At 34.1% G+C, this 18,317-nt stretch overlaps 1 protein-coding gene across 1 annotated transcript in view; it reads right to left on the reverse strand.

The window, feature by feature from the left end:
• Positions 1-18,317, reverse strand: part of ST18 (ST18 C2H2C-type zinc finger transcription factor) — a 168,249-nt gene that overhangs the window by 61,842 nt on the left and 88,090 nt on the right. Inside the window, exons 2-4 of the mRNA XM_085221091.1 lie at positions 15,843-15,946; positions 9,276-9,330; positions 7,379-7,409 (exon numbers count right to left, since the gene is read on the reverse strand). Of these exons, the coding sequence (XP_085077217.1) occupies positions 7,379-7,409; positions 9,276-9,330; positions 15,843-15,946 (190 nt within the window). The remainder of the gene's footprint in view (positions 1-7,378; positions 7,410-9,275; positions 9,331-15,842; positions 15,947-18,317) is intronic.

Genomic DNA, 18,317 nt, shown 5'->3' on the forward strand with positions numbered 1-18,317 from the left:
GGATCTGCCATAAGAAGAAGCAACCATTTGGGGCTATACTGTTCTGATACATTCTGTCATTCAACAGAAAGCATTAAGGCATATAAAACTTGAAATTCTAGTATGTGATTAGAAGGATGATATTTACTATGTGCTGATGAACAGTGAAGTTTTGATGGGGTAGATAATGCCTCCAGGAATACATTAAATAACATAAAATTTTTAGTTCAAAGCAAGGAACATTACAAAATCATAGAATCATAGAACTAGTTGGTTGGAAGGTACCTTGAAGACATTAATTCCCACAACACTGTCTTGAGCAGGGTTGCCACCCACTGGATGAGGCTGCCCAGAACTCCATCCAGCCTGGTCTAGTTTGGTACCACTTAACCTAGCAAAAAACTCTCAGGCAAAGAAAAAAAAAAAAACCAGCAAATAACAACCTGCCAGCCTAGCAGCCACAGTTAAAGAGGTGCAGATTTGCCACATATGGCAAAAGTTACAACTTAAAAAAAAAAATACACTGAAGCTAATTACACACTATAGCTTTTATATAAAATTGAGACTTTAAGGAGTAAAACAGTAGAACCACACCCAAATAAAATGTCATGTTAATGCAAGAAAAGACATTGATACTACAGGTGTTGGCTATAAATGTACATAATAGACATTAGAAGAACATGCGAAATGTAAATTTTAAATAAATACAGAGAAAAAGATAGAGGTCATAGTGTATAAATCAAAAGGTTTTAATAGCTGCATGACTTAGGCAAATGATTCATTGCAGTGAACAACTCCAACCATTGGCATATCAAAGGAAATATAAGATATAGTTCCTATTTCAGCTACGTTAATGGTTATTGAGAACTGTTCACTAAATTGTCAAGTAAAATAACTGTCAGTCTCAGGATTACCTGTAAAATGTTAATGTCATTACTTGTGCTCATTCAGAACCAAACCCTTTCATTTCTCTTCACTAAAACAACATATTTTTTGAATGAACATTCTATTACAACTTATAATTTCATTTAAAGAATTTTAAGAGAAAAAAAAATGGTGTTCGTTATACACCAGCTCCAAACAGTTAATGCAAGCCATAACTCTCTAACCTGAACATTTGAAAGTGGAAAAATTGAAGTGGAATATTTGAATTTTGAATTTATTCCTATGCTAATGTTTTTGCTCTATTGGTATGATTTAACAGTATTGAAAGTGCAATCTAATACTGAAGTATGAAAACATATGGAGGCTACAAAAAGGGGAAAAAAGCCTGAGGTCCATAAGCTCTTCAGAGCATTAGGAAAGAGACAATAGAAGAGAGGAGGATTAGAGAAAGGCATAGGGAAAGGAAAAGGAGAGCAAAAAAAGCACAATTCACAATTTGATGGCTTTTTAAAGTGGGACTAGAATATGAAGAAAGAACATGGGATGATATTAGACATGACAGTCCCATAAAATTTTACTTATCACAATACGAACAGTTGATGTGCGGGCTATAATTATAAGGACAGGTAAATTTCAGCGCTAGTATTTTATTAGGTCTGTGACCATCATGCACTTGCCTTTGCCTCACTCTAAACAGTACCACATACAGATTGTTCAGTGTTTGTTTATATTTAACTATTCAATGTTTTCTGTTAAACATCAATTACAAAATAATTTTTCCTTGGTAAAAAACAATTTTCCGTAGATTCTTTGAGGAAAATACCGACTAGAATGGTAGCCTGAATTCCTTGATAATCTAAGAATGTTATCATAAGAGAATAAGCAATAAAATTTATTTTGAATTGAAGAAAATATTGTTGATGACATTAGGACAACCTTGATTATGCCAGAAGTCATAGAATAAGAAGTCGAGGTTAACAGTTTCAAAGACTCATTCTCATTTAAGTTTCTATGATGAGCAGAGAGGAAGTTTCTTTTCCAAGCAATAGGGAAAACAGTAACTACTTCTAACTCTGATACTAGAGCCTAGGAATAGATGTTATTAATATATATGCTTATTGTTTAATTGAAAATCAGTTATCAATAAAAACCATATAAAAATAAAATGATAAAGTTTTTTTGTCTCAGATCAAATGCTGTGCTGATTAGAATCATTGATAGAATCATTGAGTCCTCAGAATTGGAAGGGACCACTGATGACCATCTAGTCCAACTCCCCTGCAATGAACAGGAACATCCACAGCTAGATCAGGTTGAACATTTGGAAATACTACTTTTCTGAAAGAGTGGTCAGGCACTGGAATGGGCTGCCCAGGGAGGTGGTGGAATCACCAACCCTGGAAGTGTTCAAGGAATGGTTGGATTTTGTGTTGGTTTAGTGAGATCTATTGGTGATAGGTGGATGGTTGGACTGGATGGTCTTGTAGGTCTTTTCCAACCTTGATGTTTCTGTGATTCTGCGATTCTGTAGCTCCCATTTAGATATTGAACGACTGCTATCAGGTCACCTTGCAGCCTTCTTTTCTCCAGACTGAACAGCTCCAGCTCTCTCTGTCTGTCCTCATAGGACAGATGTTCCATTCGATGGATCATTTGTGTGTCCCTTCTCTGGATGTGCTCCAACAGAAATGTGCTTTAACATAGTGGTTTCCAAAAATATAAGACCACAAGCAATTTCTGTGGAACTAGAAGCCAAAAACTAAGGAGAATCCTGACAGTTTTCTACATATAGGCTAGGAACAAACTACTTTCTCTATAAGCGTCTCAGCTTTAGGCAGTTCTTTGGGATAACAGTACTGCGAAGGTGGTAGCTACATAAATCAATCACACTCTCAATTCTTACTGAGGACAGTCTTTCAGCCCATTTGTATGATTTTATCTCATGTGCCAACTTCTCCTTCCATCAGGAAGATGCTTTCATTTCTTTCTGAGGTAATCCACCAGACTTTCTTTTCATAAAACACTTCTTCAAAACCTGCTTATTTTCTGATGCTCACAAAAAGAGTTACCAGTTAATCATTTCTTTTTACATGCAGCAAGGCTTTTTTTTTTTTTTTCCATGTTAAAAACTTCCTGAGTGGCCAAAATATCTTCTATGTGTGTATCAAACTCTCTACCTTCATGCCACTGCTGTCTGAAATTAGATTTCAGATATAAGATGATATATATCATTTATCCGTACTTAGACAAAAACAGCGAAACATTCCAAATTGAAAAATAAATAATAAGTATATTACCTGGTAAAATGATTTTCCTTACATGTTAATACTTTTATTTATACTGACATACTTAAATATTTTGGTTAAAGTTGACGAATACAGTTTAGCAACAGAAACTTTTTGAAGTACTTCAGTGTTGTTGATTGCAAGGTTGCTTTCCTTGCTTTTCACACTCCCAGTCAAAAGACAGCAGCAAAGTGTAAAGTGTCTAGTTGTTTCTCCTAACAAAGAGATATCTGAGGCAGCTCTGCTCTGTCACCTTTCTGGTAAAGCACTCAAGATACTCATATCTATATTTTATTCATATTGAATATTTCAACTTATCTGAATATCTAAAAAGTCTCACATGTGAAACAAGGGCCTCGAATAAAAATGAACTTTTCTTACTTTTAAAGAGATAGTCCTTTTGAAGAAATGTTCTAACACTGTTGATAGTAAGGGGAAGCGTAACTGGAAGTGTAGCTACAGTGACCAGAGAGCATGTATGTTCTCTATGAAATACAAGTGTGTGGTGGAGTCTTCTTTAATGATTAGTGACAGAAGTCAGAAGGTCTTGTTCTCACCTGTATATAACCCAGAAACCAAACCCTTTCTATTCAGATACGGATCTGGCCAAACTGATCTATGCTTTTGTAATCCTATGCTTCGATCAATCCAATTTGCTCTTCCTTGGTCTGACCCAGATGCTACTCCATAACCTACAGATGGTTCATCATACTGTATCCCATCTGTTAAATAGAACACAATAATGAGAATACATCATACCAATATTCGTCACTTCCCCTTGGTTTTCATTCTAATCTTTAGCACAGCTGAAGATCCTGGTCCTTTCATTAGTCTATGACTAAATAATCTAAGAGAAGACCTCTTCTTTCTGCTTCTTGTTGATGGGTTCAACAACAGAGATGTTATGACTGAAAAATGTCAGATTCAAACTTGAACGTATGAGACAGAAAACTCCTGACTTCAGAACTGATTTCTATCACACATTATATTTTGCTCTCTTTTGTGAAGTTTAGATTGTGACAGAAACTGATCTCTTGTGTGTTGTTAAGCTACCAATGGAATGACCAAAGCACTGCATTCCTGTATGTAAAAGTACAAACCATGTAGTTTGTAAGTAAATAAGGCCAACAGGAGGAATGGTTCTATACTGAAGTTTTATTATTGTTGTATTAGTTTACCGTACTTCATACACTTCAGCATTATAACCTATCCAATAGATACAGGAAAAAAGTCTTATAAATCTGAACTACTGACAACATAGAATCATAGAATGGCCTGGGTTGAAAAGGGCCATAATGATCATCTAGTTTCAACCCCCCTGCTATGTGCAGGGTTGCCAACCATTAGACCAGACTGCCCAGAGTCACATCCAGCCTGGCCTTGAATGCTTCCAGGATGGGGCATCCACAACATCCTTGGGCAGCCTGTTCCAGTGTGTCACCATCCTATGAGTGAAAAATGTCCTCCTAAAGCCTCTCAGGCTTTAATTTTTTTAGCAGAATGATGGTCATATTTCTCAGGAAAAGATGGATAATAGCAAAACCATTAGCCAGATTTCTTGGTGAAGTTTTTGTTTTCCTAAAATCAATACTTATAAATTCTTCTAGTATTGAATTCCATTTTGAACTCAAGCAAGAGTGCATCCTTTGAAATTTAGATAAGAAATATTTTCATGCTTTATTGTATTTAATTGGTGATTGCAACTCTGTTTTACTTTATATTTGTTTCATTCTCTACTTTTCTGAAACAACTTGAAGAATAAGAAAAGGCTAACAAATGCTCTAGAACCAATCAATGTTACAAAACTAATAATAATACAATATGAGCATGCAAGCTTATGTAATGCCTTTCATGTAGAAGTATCCCAAGGCACTTTGTAACAGAAACTCAATAAGAAGTGTAAAAGTGCTTTGTCAGATAGGATAAGCCAGGGGAAAAGGGGAAATTAATTATGCCTGGATTTAAATTTCTCAGCCAACACAGTGTTTAGAACCTTGGTCAGAAAAGACAGTAGTTCCAATATCAGTATCTAGGGAACACAAAAGACTATTTCATTCTTTAATTCTTGAGGAACGTTCAATAGTACTTCCATAATAATATAGGTATGAGTAATATGAATATGTTCATAGGCTACATTTTCAAAAGGCAGCTCTTGTCCCTCTAGCTTCATTTTTCATGCACAAATAAATTCACAAAAGTTAATCACTTGACTCTCATGTCAGTAAAGTCATTTGACTGCTGAGATACACAATATGAAATTTTGTTTTGTAGAAATTGTTAATACCAAGTTAGCGTCTGGATGATTAGTTCAGTGTTTTAAACCATTGTATTTTCTTTTCAGATGCATTTCATGCTACCGGCAGAAAAAGCAATCTGTGACATAGTAGTTCTTAAATAACAAGTATTTCATACAGAGAAGCAAAATTGCTTAGGAAAACCTTTATTAATTGATAATGAATGAATTAAAGCTTCTCTGATGTTGCAGAAACTTGCACATCCTCTATTTTTCAAACATTTTTCTCTGAGGAACACATGGACCATACTCATTTTTGGATGACTGCCTCTTTGGATTAATGCATCCTTCTGGTGTGTAAATTAGGAATGAACAGAGGAGAAAGGAGAAGCACTAAATCTCAGGAAACTGAAGCTACACAGAAAAATGAGGTTCATTGTTGAGCTGAATGAGTGACTCACCATGAATAATTTACCTTAAAAGTTAACCTACTATTGCACTTGTTGAAGATGTATAAAAAGATTACAATTTCCTCTTTTTTATTATAAAACAAAACTTTTAAATATTATATGCTCTGAAAGTAATCCTTCCTATTTATTTCCATGAAATGACAAAAATACAAAGAGTGCAATAACATATTTGATGACACAGATTCTCAGATACAAAGCATTACTTTTCAGCATTGTCACCATCATTAGTTGTTTATTCTCTATATACAGTAAGCATCAATTAATGTCAATAGGTGTAATTTTTTTTCTGCATGGAGGAATTCGGTGACACACCTTTGCTTCATCTGTACTTCCCTGTCAGATGCCATTCTGTCAGACTGCCCCTTTGCTGCCAACTGTTGCATGGCAACAAAATGTAATAGGATACTGGTGGGAAGGTTCAACCTCTACTGCTATACCACAACACCTTCCTCTTGATGTCTTGGGTCAACATAATAAAATGGGAGACATTTCTGTCAGACCAGTCCTTGTATTTCTTAACTGCAAAAAAAAACTTTCTCTAAATATTTCATGCTCTGTATTAAGAGAGAGTGGCATTCTGACCGATCTAAATAAATCATGTGAAGCTGGTTTTATTCCCTAAATGGAAGAATCCACAGATACATACTTCAGATGCCTGCTATGCAGCTCAGTTGTATGCAATAAAGAAGACTGAATACATGAAGTTAAATTAGAGCAAATTTTTTAACAGTTTTTTTTTTGTGAAAATGTTTTGTTTTTTGGATGGATAAGTCTAGGGATTACCATCTACTGTACATATTTCTCTTGAGAGGAATAAAGAATGAATTTGTACTGGTGAAAATTTGTATTTAATTCTACATGCTCTTTTTATCAAGCTCGAATCCTGAAGATATAACAGTCTTTACATAATATTTTTCTTATGCTCTTTGGCCAGCTATTACGAACTGATGCCCATATTAATAATATTTAGATATCCAAATTTCACTAGGACAGTCTGTATATCCTTGTAGAATCTATAGTTTTGACAGAAATGCCATTCTTTGCACAAATTTGAAAAGTACTTTCTGCTATTTCTAAACTATGTTGAAAATCACTAATAAATGATGAAAAATGAACATATTTAGAATTTTTACAGAAATAGACTGAGACTATTGGTTTTGCAAAATCCAATCCAATAAAAACCACATAAATGTTTATGGTTCTTGGAATGTTCAGATGCTAAAATGCTATATTTATTACAACAAAAATAAGACTGAAAACTGATCATAAGACATAAGGTTTTTTTGTTCTGTGCCTTGACATACGTAAATTCTGCATCATTTTTGATTATGCTTGCATAATTACTGCTAACATTTTGCTTTTGTTTTTGGTGTATTTTAAATGTATATCTGCATGAGAACACTCTTTTGTCAGAGCAAAGCTAAACCTCTGCATGTTCTGGATTTTCTATTTTATAGTGATATCCTGGATATGGATTTATCGATAAAATCAGAAAGTAAAATTGGAAAAAATAAATAAGTTCTTACCTGAGCTCTTGAGCTATAGAGTCCACTTGAACTGTTAATAAAAGCAGAAAGAAAGAATGAATTAGTTTACACTTCCAGACTTGTGTTTTCTGTGACCTTGCACCTGCCTATCTGATGACTGAGAAGCAGCTATCAAAACACAGGTGATTATTTCATGCTAACCACGGGATTGTAGCTACTAGTGGCAAATATTAACTGAACATATAATTCTCACAGTTATTTTAGGATGAATGAAACCTGAAACATAATCTTCAGTGGAAAAAAAAAAAAAAAACAACCATGAAAAATAATAAGAAGAAAAAAATAGAAAGAATGGCACATGTTTGTTGAAAGCATAAGAAATCTATGCTTTTTCTGAATTTTAATTCAATTTGGGAATGACGAAAGCTGTCCATACAAGAGTATACAGCATATTGGCAAAGCCAACAGGTGGTTCTCGTGTTGCACAGGCAACTTTTGTGGTTTTTTTTAGCTTCTGGGAAAACACTCAAGAGCTACTGGTTCATACATGTATTTGCATGTGTATTAAAAATATAAAGACAATTCATACATTTTAAAAAGGTGTAATTATCTTCTTAAGTGAAAAGAGTATGAATATAAAATCTTCTATTAAATTTATCTGTTAGCTCAGAGAGAGACTCTTTTAACGGAGTGGATATACTCTAATGTTGAAATTTGAATAACTTCCCTACTCAATATCTTTCAAACCCAGTAACATTAAGTCGTCTATTCTTATACTTCTGAAATATATATGTTTTTACTTAACTTTCAGAGAACACTTTTGAGGGATGCTTCAAAGACCCAATATTTTTATCATTTTTGTACTTATCCCCTCATCTATGGGCAGTGGATACCATTCCAACTCATATTCTCTGCCATTTCCTCAATGGAATCTTGAATGTTAGACTCCTTTGGTCATTTGAATATAGAGAATTAAGCCAAACTACATTTTAATTTTTAACTCTGACTACAATCTGACTTCAAGCTGAAGGCATGATATTAATAACCTAGAATTTCTGTGTTATGTCAGTTAATCAGACTAGTCCTTTTTTCGCAATACAAACACTGCAAAATTCCTTTTAAAATCAGATTGGAAGATGGATGCTTTGTGCTTCTGAAAACAGTCATAAGCAAAAATGCTTGCAGGGAAGGCAAATCTTTGGCATTTATTTTTATGTATCTCAATTTTTCAATCATTATCAAGAGTCACAAAAAGTGTTATGTATTAATATAAAAAGTTATTCTCCTGAAAGGACTGTATTGCTAGTCAATCATGTTTTCCAGATGTTGAGATCATTAAGTGCCTGTTTATCTCTCAGTATTGCATTTCCATCTGTTCCTTATAAAAAGAGAGGAATAGCTGGGAAATACAACTCTGTCATAACTTTGCAGAACCAAACACAAGTACCAGTTCTTTAAAAAAGCACAGGGTTCTCCTGCATTGCATACATCTGCACCTTTTGATTAAAGTAAATTTACTTCTGAAGTATTTACACGGGTAATTTACTGATAGCTAATGGCAATAGGCAGAAAGACATTCAGTTGGCTGAGACAAAGTTTGGTTTGTTATTTTGAAAGAATCCATTCAATATTGTCTAGCTCTACTCCCTATGGAAAATATATGTTTGCTTAATAAAACACATAACCTTTATTTTCTTTAGAAATAGCTCAAAGAAAATAGTATACAGTAGGGTTGCTTTTTTTTTCCTGCTTTTCTTTAAGCCATAGCTAATAACATCATGCCTCTTAATGTCAGCAGTCTGTGTCCTACATTGATTAAAAAAGCAACTCAAAGGAAGCTACACACTCTCTTACTGCACATTAGGGACTGTGCACAGAACTATCATATTTCATGGTGTGCTGGGCACAGGGTCGTGGAATGTGCTTGCTAACTCACCCTTGGTTCCTTTTGAGCGTGTGCGCAGCTTTTTATTTTCCCCATCTGCATCCATCTGTAATATTAACACAAAGTCTTTAATTCATTCCTTTTGCCATTGAGAAAAAAAATCTCCAACGCTTTTTTTTTTCACATTTCCAAAGGCTAGACAGTAATAGAAAGAAGAATAATCATGCCTTATTAATCTTGTCAAAGAGATAAAAAGCCATCTGTGAATATCTAGTAAATACCTAGGAGATACCTTTAATGGCACAGATTTGTTTAATAAAGTGATGGTAATGAGTGACTCTTTAGGTTTAATGACAATGTCTACAGGTGTTAGCTGAAGGTATAAGGTTAGAAATGGCAATGTTGTGTGACTACTACTTTCAACATCCACCTCCTGGAAGAAAAGGTTCCAGAAACACTAGTGCCTACAGGCATCCTACATAGCTGTTGTAACTGAAGCGTATCAGAAGAGCTGCAATGGAACCTGTCTGACAGCTTCATTCTTAGAGCATGAAACACTCTTGCTTGAATGCTGACTACAGCACATGTCCAGTTTGGGAACACTTCATCACTTAATCAAATCTCAAATCTTGTAGAACTTCAAGTGGAAGAAATCATTACAGATGTGTATAAAGCTTTGGAGGAACAAAAGATCAGGTTTGTATTTTACATTAAAAAAAAAAAGAGAAAAAAGAAAAAAGAAAAAAAAAGTATAAGCTGCTGCCATCAGATTTCTAACTGAAATAAGAGAGACCTTGCAAGAATGGCTGTTCACATGACACTTTTGGCTACATCTAAACTAGCAGTGGAAATATGTACCTTCTGGTCTTGGATCTGGCCCAGATCCATAATTGTAGGGGCAGGTTTTCAATCCATGGATTTTATTACAAACCCCTGAAATTCAAAGGGATTAAGATTTCATGAAGAGCTGCAGTGGTATACAGCAGATTGTTTAACCATGTAATGTTGAGCATGTCCAGGGAGGTGTGTGGAAGAATCTGTCATGAGGAATTTTTGCCTAGGCAAAACAGCAGGAATTCTGTAATTCTTCTTAATATTATGGTAGCATCTTACTACCTATCTTTGTTTTTAATTGTAGTTTCCCTGTTTGTGAAATGGTAATGATCCAACATTCTGCAGATCAGTATGCAGGAACAACTGCGTGCATCAGCATCTGATTTATGTAACTCTTTCAGGCAATAGATAACTAGATTCTATGGGTACCAGAAGTTCTCTATGCCCAACAACTGCAACAACTGCAAATTTTTTCCTGCAAAAGGTGACAAGACAAAAAACTGTGTCGATAGACTCTCTCCATTATTTCACTCTTTTTTTTTTTTTTTTTTTTTTTTTTCCCTGAAGATCAGCAGTACTGATTTCCCCCATAGAGGGAAGATGCAAGAAGCTGTTTGTACCTTTTTCTATTCATAGAGTTTGAAGATCTGATGATGTTCTATTTTTAGTTTTACATGACTCAGACAACTGAGATGTCCTGAAGGTCTGAATCTGAATGAGCATTGCTGAATGACAAATTTGACCTGAGAATGAAAGAATAAAGTGAGCCTTGACAGAGGTTAAAAAACATTTCTCTATTTTCCTGTTTTTTTCCCCTTTTCACTGTTGCATGTGGTTTTGCATCATATATAACGGGAATAAAAATACCTATTTGTAGGAGAGAACATAAGTAGTTGAAAAGGCTATTCATGTACTTGAGGAAGTCTAATTCTAGAACCCAGGTTAATGATATCTGAAATGAAAGTATAAATTGATTGAAATTCATTTCAAACCCAGATAATGTTATCTTTTCTCTGTTTAAATTTACATCTGATGTTGATTATTAGCAGGGAAGTAACACAAGTGGTTTGTGTTTACGTAGTAGTGGTGCTGGCAGCCTTTACTTGTCACTATCCTTAAAACCTGGAGAGCGAGTTTTAGCAATGCGACTGCAATGGTAATGGGAAACATGGCTCTGTTCTCTGATGCTGAGTTGTGATTGAAGGCACTGACCTGCCATAGACTTATAATAGGGGAGCAGGTGTGGCAATGATGGACTTTAATTTCCTTTAATAAACCTTTTATGTGCCACACTTTTACTGCCATTCTATGCTCTCCAAGGTCCTGCACATAATAGGTTCATTACTTTTGATTACTATAGTCTATTGAGACAAACAACTCCAGAACACACTATATATTATGTTCAGTTAAACCAATATAGACTATTTATCCACTGTGCATTATTTCACCTGCAACTCTACAGACAAAATTAACAACAGCTCCTGTAAGCTAAAACTATTAAAACCACTGGTACTCCTTTGTCATCATTTCATAATAAATACCACACCAATCACAGTGCTGCTCTTTTAATTATGAAACAGAAAGTGTCCACTGCTTCTACTGAACAGCAGTTACTTTGGTCTAAATAGCATGTTACATTGTGATGAATATTTAAAAACTGCACAATGAGTGAAAACGAACAGTAAAATCAATGTAGGTGATTTTTCTATTGATTTTCTTTCCTTGCAATAATTTGAAATTATGAGAGATGTTTAATCAACTCAACTCTGAAATTTATTGTGCTGTTTAGCCCACTGCAAGCCACATATTAAAAGAATCATCATGTATGCATTGCATAAAAACAACTTACTAAAGTCCCACGTATCATTAGCTTTAAATCTATAGAAAAGTAAATGAATACAGTATGTCACCAAAATTCTCAAAGTTTAAATACATTATTCCTTTTTTCTTTTTTCTTTTTTTTTTTCCAGAGATTGCCTGACACTAAAAAAAAAAAAAAAAAGAAAGAAAAAAAGAAAGATTCTCCCTTATTATTTTTATCTGCATAGTGATTGTTTTACATGAAATTACAGCCACAGGCAGTCAGCAAGAAGTACTCAAACTTTTAAAACATCCTTGGAATAATGAAAGTGTTAAACTAAATAAGAAATTCTGCCTTAATTTTTTTATGAGGCAATTGCTATCAGGATTTGAATTTGAGAGACATTCTTATTACTGTAGTGTACTGGAAAGACTGGATGGATTTTGGATGATGATTCATGCTCCCAAATTCAAGGATGGTCAGCCCTCCCTACCAGTACACACGTTGTCTTAAGACAAACAGTCATAAGAGATTGCTAGTTCTTCTCTTTACAAAATCCATACATGATGCCTTCCTGTAAATGTTTTTATCCATCAGGATAATCTCTAAGCAATGGCCAGGAATTTTTTACTCTGAGCTGCATTCCCATATTTTTTAGTGGCAAGATTCACAAGTAGAAATATATCTAATAGTGATGAGTAGTAATTCTATGCATAGTGAAACTAATTCCACTAACTCTATAGCTAGATTCTATGAACTTTTAAGTAGATTCTCTGATATGACAGGATTTAAATTCATCTAAGCACTTTCTTTTCAAATTGAGTTGAAACTGGCTAATGGACTCAAAAGGAATTAGTAAGAGATAATAGTCAGAAACACAGAGACAAAAAGAGAGTTAGCAGATACACAGTCCTAAGTCATTAGGAAAGTCATCTAAGAAATAAATACCTTCCTCAGAGTTCCTTCAGTTATGCTATATTCCTGTCATTTAGAAATGTATTTTAGATGTTAATGTTGAATGCTTTTCCTGAATGTATGTCCCAACAAACGTCAGTGTTTATGAATGCTGTTTGATTTTTGTGAATTTCAGTGTGATACTCCCTCTCTTCTTCCTTCATTTGTGGTTGAGACAGAAGGCTAAGGCAGTAACTAGACCCTAGTAAATGGACTGGAGTCACGATATCACAAATTCTGCTTAGCTGAAGTTACAGTAACTTGCCATATGACTGTTACAGTGTGTTCATGTTCCCCAGATGAATTTACTGGTGAAAAGCAGCAATCATACTTTCTCAGCAAACTGTTTAAGAGCTTCAGGCTACAAAAACCAAATGTTATTTTTGTTCACACTGCAATAAGAAGTTTCAAGAGCAACACCTGAAAATACTTCCGTGATGGAAAGAATCAGGATTTGGCTCTGAGTTTCTTGTGTGCGTGTGTGTGTGTATGTGCGCCCAGAGTCTGTTCACAAATGCATGCACTGATCCAATGGAATCCAAGAGTATGACAACTGAAACAGGGCATGTGCAATAATACTGTTAATAATAACAGTAAAATAATTATTTCAATTTAATTGCACATTTTTAATTCTCAATTTAAGAAACAAAATTGTTACTTCTATCTTGGTAGGATAGCTTTACAGCATGTTACTGTGAAATAAATGATGCCGTGAGGACAGTGCTGCTGATACATGCAAGTAAGTGCATTTTCTTATTTCTGCTCTGCTCTCTGAACAAGCATGAATGATTTCACATAAGCGCATTTCACGTTCCTGGAGTGGTCACTTTCCTTTTGTGTAACTAAATCACCAGTTTATTTAGAAGTAAGATGTAAAAAGTTGACATTTTCCTGGGATTTTCCAACAAAAAGTTATGTTTGGTTTTCAAAATGAAACATGGAAAGTAACTTCTCAGTGACAAAACTTTGCTGATTTTGAGAGTTCTGAAAAGAATAGTTTTTCTTTTCATTGTAATCTACATGTGTTCGTATAGAGATAACGTCTACATCTGTCATTAGACTAATGAACTTAGTCAGAAAAAGAATGATGCCTTTTAAGGCACACAAGTCCATCCTTAATTCTAAAACACAAGCCACAGACTTCAAAATTGATGTCAGACACTGCTTTGCACTGCAAACATCTCTATGCTCTACCTGTACCCCAAGGTGACATGACATAGCATGTGTCTCTCCTGACAACAGGTAATATTATTACGGCAATATTTTTCGATGCTGTTAGTAGCCACATTTTACTATTTCTTTTTAACAAGTTATTTAAGAATCTAACATACAAAAACAGAATACTGACATTAAGGTTTTTTTTTGTTTTGTTTTGTTTTCTTTTTTTTTTAGTATCATAAAGCAAAAGATTTCCTACATCCTATCAGTAAGTACAGAGTAGCATTCGGTTGTTTGTGTACGTATGTGTGCTAAGTGTATCTTTCTGTCACTCTAAGATAGCTTTTTTTTTAATATTAAGAATTCACTAAAGACTGATAGTGAAAATTACAGAGCAAGAAGAAAATGGAAAGCACAAATTAACAACTTTTAGGAAAAGCTTCTATCTTCTGATTATTGGAAGAAAAAATAATAAAAGATATGAAGACACAATTTTCAGGAACATTATTTGCATTGTGGCTTAAAGTTGCTTGTTCTTCTTTTCTTTTAATCACAAGTTGATACCCAGGAAGGAGAAAAACAAAGAAAGTGTTCTTTAAGGCTACTACTGAAAACAAACCTTGTTATTTGATATTGATGAATCTTACTTAAGTAGTCATCCCATCTTTATTTTGAAACTTTTGCTTAAGTTTACACAATGCTATTCTTGATTTCTATCAGAGGAAGTTGAATGTCATGGAAATAACTAGTTCACGTGTTTGTTTCTTGGGAAATAAAATGAGCAAGTACATCCACTGAGTGCAAACTTTAAAGCATAACATAAATCATCAACAACTGGCTGTGGGTTGTACATAATTTTGAAATGTAGATAATGTTTTAATGTTGAAAGCACTACTTGAAAATGTTCAGTGGCAAAATAAACCTTAAGTCAGAGACAAGCTTGAATAACTTTGTAACGAGGATGATTTATTTTGATTCTCACTTCTGATTTCTGAGTTGTCACTGCTGTTGTATACTTCATCCATGCAACTTTGCACAACTGGCAGTGCTGAATATAAACCAAAGCCATATGTTTATGTCCTTTTGCCAAACGACTACAGCAAATAGTTCTATTATTCCCTTGGGTAACCAATGTGTGCCAAGTATTTCTATTAGTCTGCTTTACCAAGGCTTTAGAGGGCAGAAATACAGCTTTATGAAATTAGGGGCAACTGCTAGCTTTTTAAATTTACAGAAAAATTATGAAGTACATCATGATAAAATGCAGCTTGGCATAAGATGATCCTAGTTTCTGGGGGCTTGTTTCCTGTACTTTTATTTCCAGTGTACTTTAATGTCTTGTCACTATTTCCTGGGCTACTTTGTACTAAATATCATTTTTCTTCCTACTGAAGAAAGAATATGTCAATATTCAAACAGAAAAAAAAAAAATAATAATAGAAGTGTTGCCTTGACACCTAAAGACCTTTCAGAAAATGTATAGTAAAAAAATTAAATCAATATGCATTCATAAAAAAAAAAAATCACAAGCTATTCTTCAGATTGAATTTAAGCAACGCATTATGAAATACATTCTTACTTTTGAAGCCATATGGATTAAAAGATATTTGTATTCTTGCTGGCATTTAATTTTAAGAAACATAATTCTTTCATAGAAATGAAAAAAATAGAATTTCTACGTATTTACAGAAGTTTCCATCTTTTTGAATAGTTCATTATTATTTTACCTGATTCTTAAGATTACTGTTCTTAAAACAGCAGATACTATAGAGGAAATACAGTCACATTGCACAAAACACTACAAAGTAATCTAGTACTTCTATGGAGATGCATTTTAATTCAGATTCATTCTTTTAAAGAAATTATCCCACCTTTGTTTGTTTCTGGGTGAAAATATGTGCAGATTCTAAAGGACCAGGTTCACTCTTCCCAAGATGTCTTGCCCGATTTAACAGATAATCCTGAAATTCATTCTCTGAAAAAGAAAACATAACCAAAAACATAGGTGAAACAGGACGCTTTTTTTATGACAGGTAAAGAATCGGTTTTTTTTCTTTTTTTTTTTTTTAATTATTATTTTTTCATGAAAAACGTGGCATAGGTACATGATGTTTTTAAAAAGTAGAAATAATGAAAATTTATTTTTCTTGTGGTACTTTTAAAGTATGGTTTTGCCCTCTCCAATAGTTTATCACTCAGACCTTAAGTTTTTCTTAATACACATACAGAAAAACACAGTTTTTATGTAGAAATCCAAAGTCAAATATGGTTTGGCACATGGTATGAAATAAACGATAAGCACTCTAAAATATTTCAATAATTATATAAATAAAATTATTGAATTTTTTAGAATCTATTTATGTATTTTGCTTTGAATATCAATGCTCAAAGTTGGACAGACCGACCACATTCTCACTGTAACCAAATACGGGATGTCTTTGATTTTTTCCACTCTTAATGTTTATTATTTTCTACAAGGAAACTCCTGCTAAACCAACAATAATTATGAGAGAAAAAGAATTGAAATTTTTGTCTGAGCGTACGATACTGATAAGCTTGCATTCAGAAATAAGGGATAACTGCACCATTCGAACACTTAAAGAAAGTTGAATGCACTTGCAACTTGATCAAATCTGTCTGTGATTAGTTATTCACAGAGAATATATATATATATCTCCTGCCATCAATAATCAAATTATAAAATTTTACTTTCACTTGCAGTTTTATGGGTAGCTTTCAAATAGTATCCAGTGTATTTAGTAAGATTTATCTAATTCATTCTATCTATTCTACTTATAGATTAATGAGAAGGTTTGCAGATAAACTTCTAGAACTTGGAGGTGAAACTTTAACTATTTCTTTAATTATACCCAATGAAGTTTTTCCAATAAAACTTGTAATTCTGCATATCTGAAATTGGGAAGCCTCACTTTAAATGGATTCTCAGGCAGGCAACAGTTTAGTGAGTAACTAAATTCAGCTTGAGTCCCAGTAGATAGAATATTATTTAAATCCCATCAATAACTTTTAATTAAAATAAATAAGCTTTTACCAAGTAGCAAAACAGACAGCAGATGAAGAGGAAAGAAAAAACAGAGCGAAACAGCCTAGTACTGAGAAGATTTTTAAAGCTGTTTTTTAGCCAATATGTTGCTGAGAAATGATGCTGCTTACCCTTAAAGCCTTCTTTCTCCGTTATTCTTTTTCAACATTTGCAAGAGAAATGAGAAAAAAAGTAAGGAACAAAAAAGGGATATTAAAGTTATCACTATCTACCTGCCTTGTCTTGTTTTTGTTCAAAATACACTAACCCTAAAACAAAAGATCTCTTAGAATAGCTACAGTGGTGAACAAATCACTTCCTAAGCTTAAAACTTAGCAGGTTTTGGTCTAAAATCCTATCATGTTATGCATTTATTAGCAATATATTTTTCATTTATTTTCTCAAAGATTGCCAATAAAGAACTAAATCACATAAGGGAGTAGTTGTAAACCCTTTGAGTTCCCTAATGTCAAACTCATTAGCATCCGAATAACCACACAGCAGCACATCATCTGCACAATTGCAATTTTTTACTACTTTTAATAGCGTTTCTCAAAGGGCTCATTTTCAACTTTCTTCAGTGGTTTGTTGGTTCTCTGGGGAAAAGGAGCTTCCTGACGCTCACAGCTTCCACTCAACAACCAGGCCGTTTGCTGTCAGAAGCGTCAGCCCTCTGCCCTAACCCCATCTGCTGTCTCTCATCCTAAGGGAGCGAGAGTTAAGACAGCACAGCTGAGATCCACTTGGAAAAGTACACAAAGGACAGGAAAATATACAGAACTTTTTGCATTTAACTTTACATAATAAACTAACACATTGAAAGTTCTCTTTTTAAGTCTGGGATAGCTCAGGGCTGCAGAGGAGGGTTTAAAATTGTGCTGGAAAACTACATGCAAAAGTGCCATTTGCTCTTTTACTCCCATCTGCCTTGTATGTAACATCATCAGCTATCTTTGAAAAGCAAAGCATTATAGTAGGACAGAAGCAAGACTTTATATAAAGCAAAAATTTGACCTCTCTTCTGTGTTTAACTAAAGCAGAATTTACTGGTTAATAAGTTTAAATATGCTATTTTCTCTTTCTTTCAGATAACAGGGTGCTGGCAACCATACAGCCGACTCGTGGGTGAGTACCCAGATTTTAAGCTACAGTGTTTCATAAAAATTCTAATACAATATCATGCATCTGTCATGTTATAAAAAGGTTGTGTCGGATTATTCTGTGTCATGGGATGTGACATACCCCAAATGGAATATAAACTGTGTGTCATCCCTGTCCACAAGCCAAGAAGCAGCATACTTTT

The sequence above is a fragment of the Meleagris gallopavo genome, chromosome 3 (genome assembly GCF_905368555.1).
Source record: "Meleagris gallopavo chromosome 3, MGAL_WU_HG_1.1, whole genome shotgun sequence".
NCBI classification, from domain to species: Eukaryota; Metazoa; Chordata; class Aves; order Galliformes; family Phasianidae; genus Meleagris; species Meleagris gallopavo.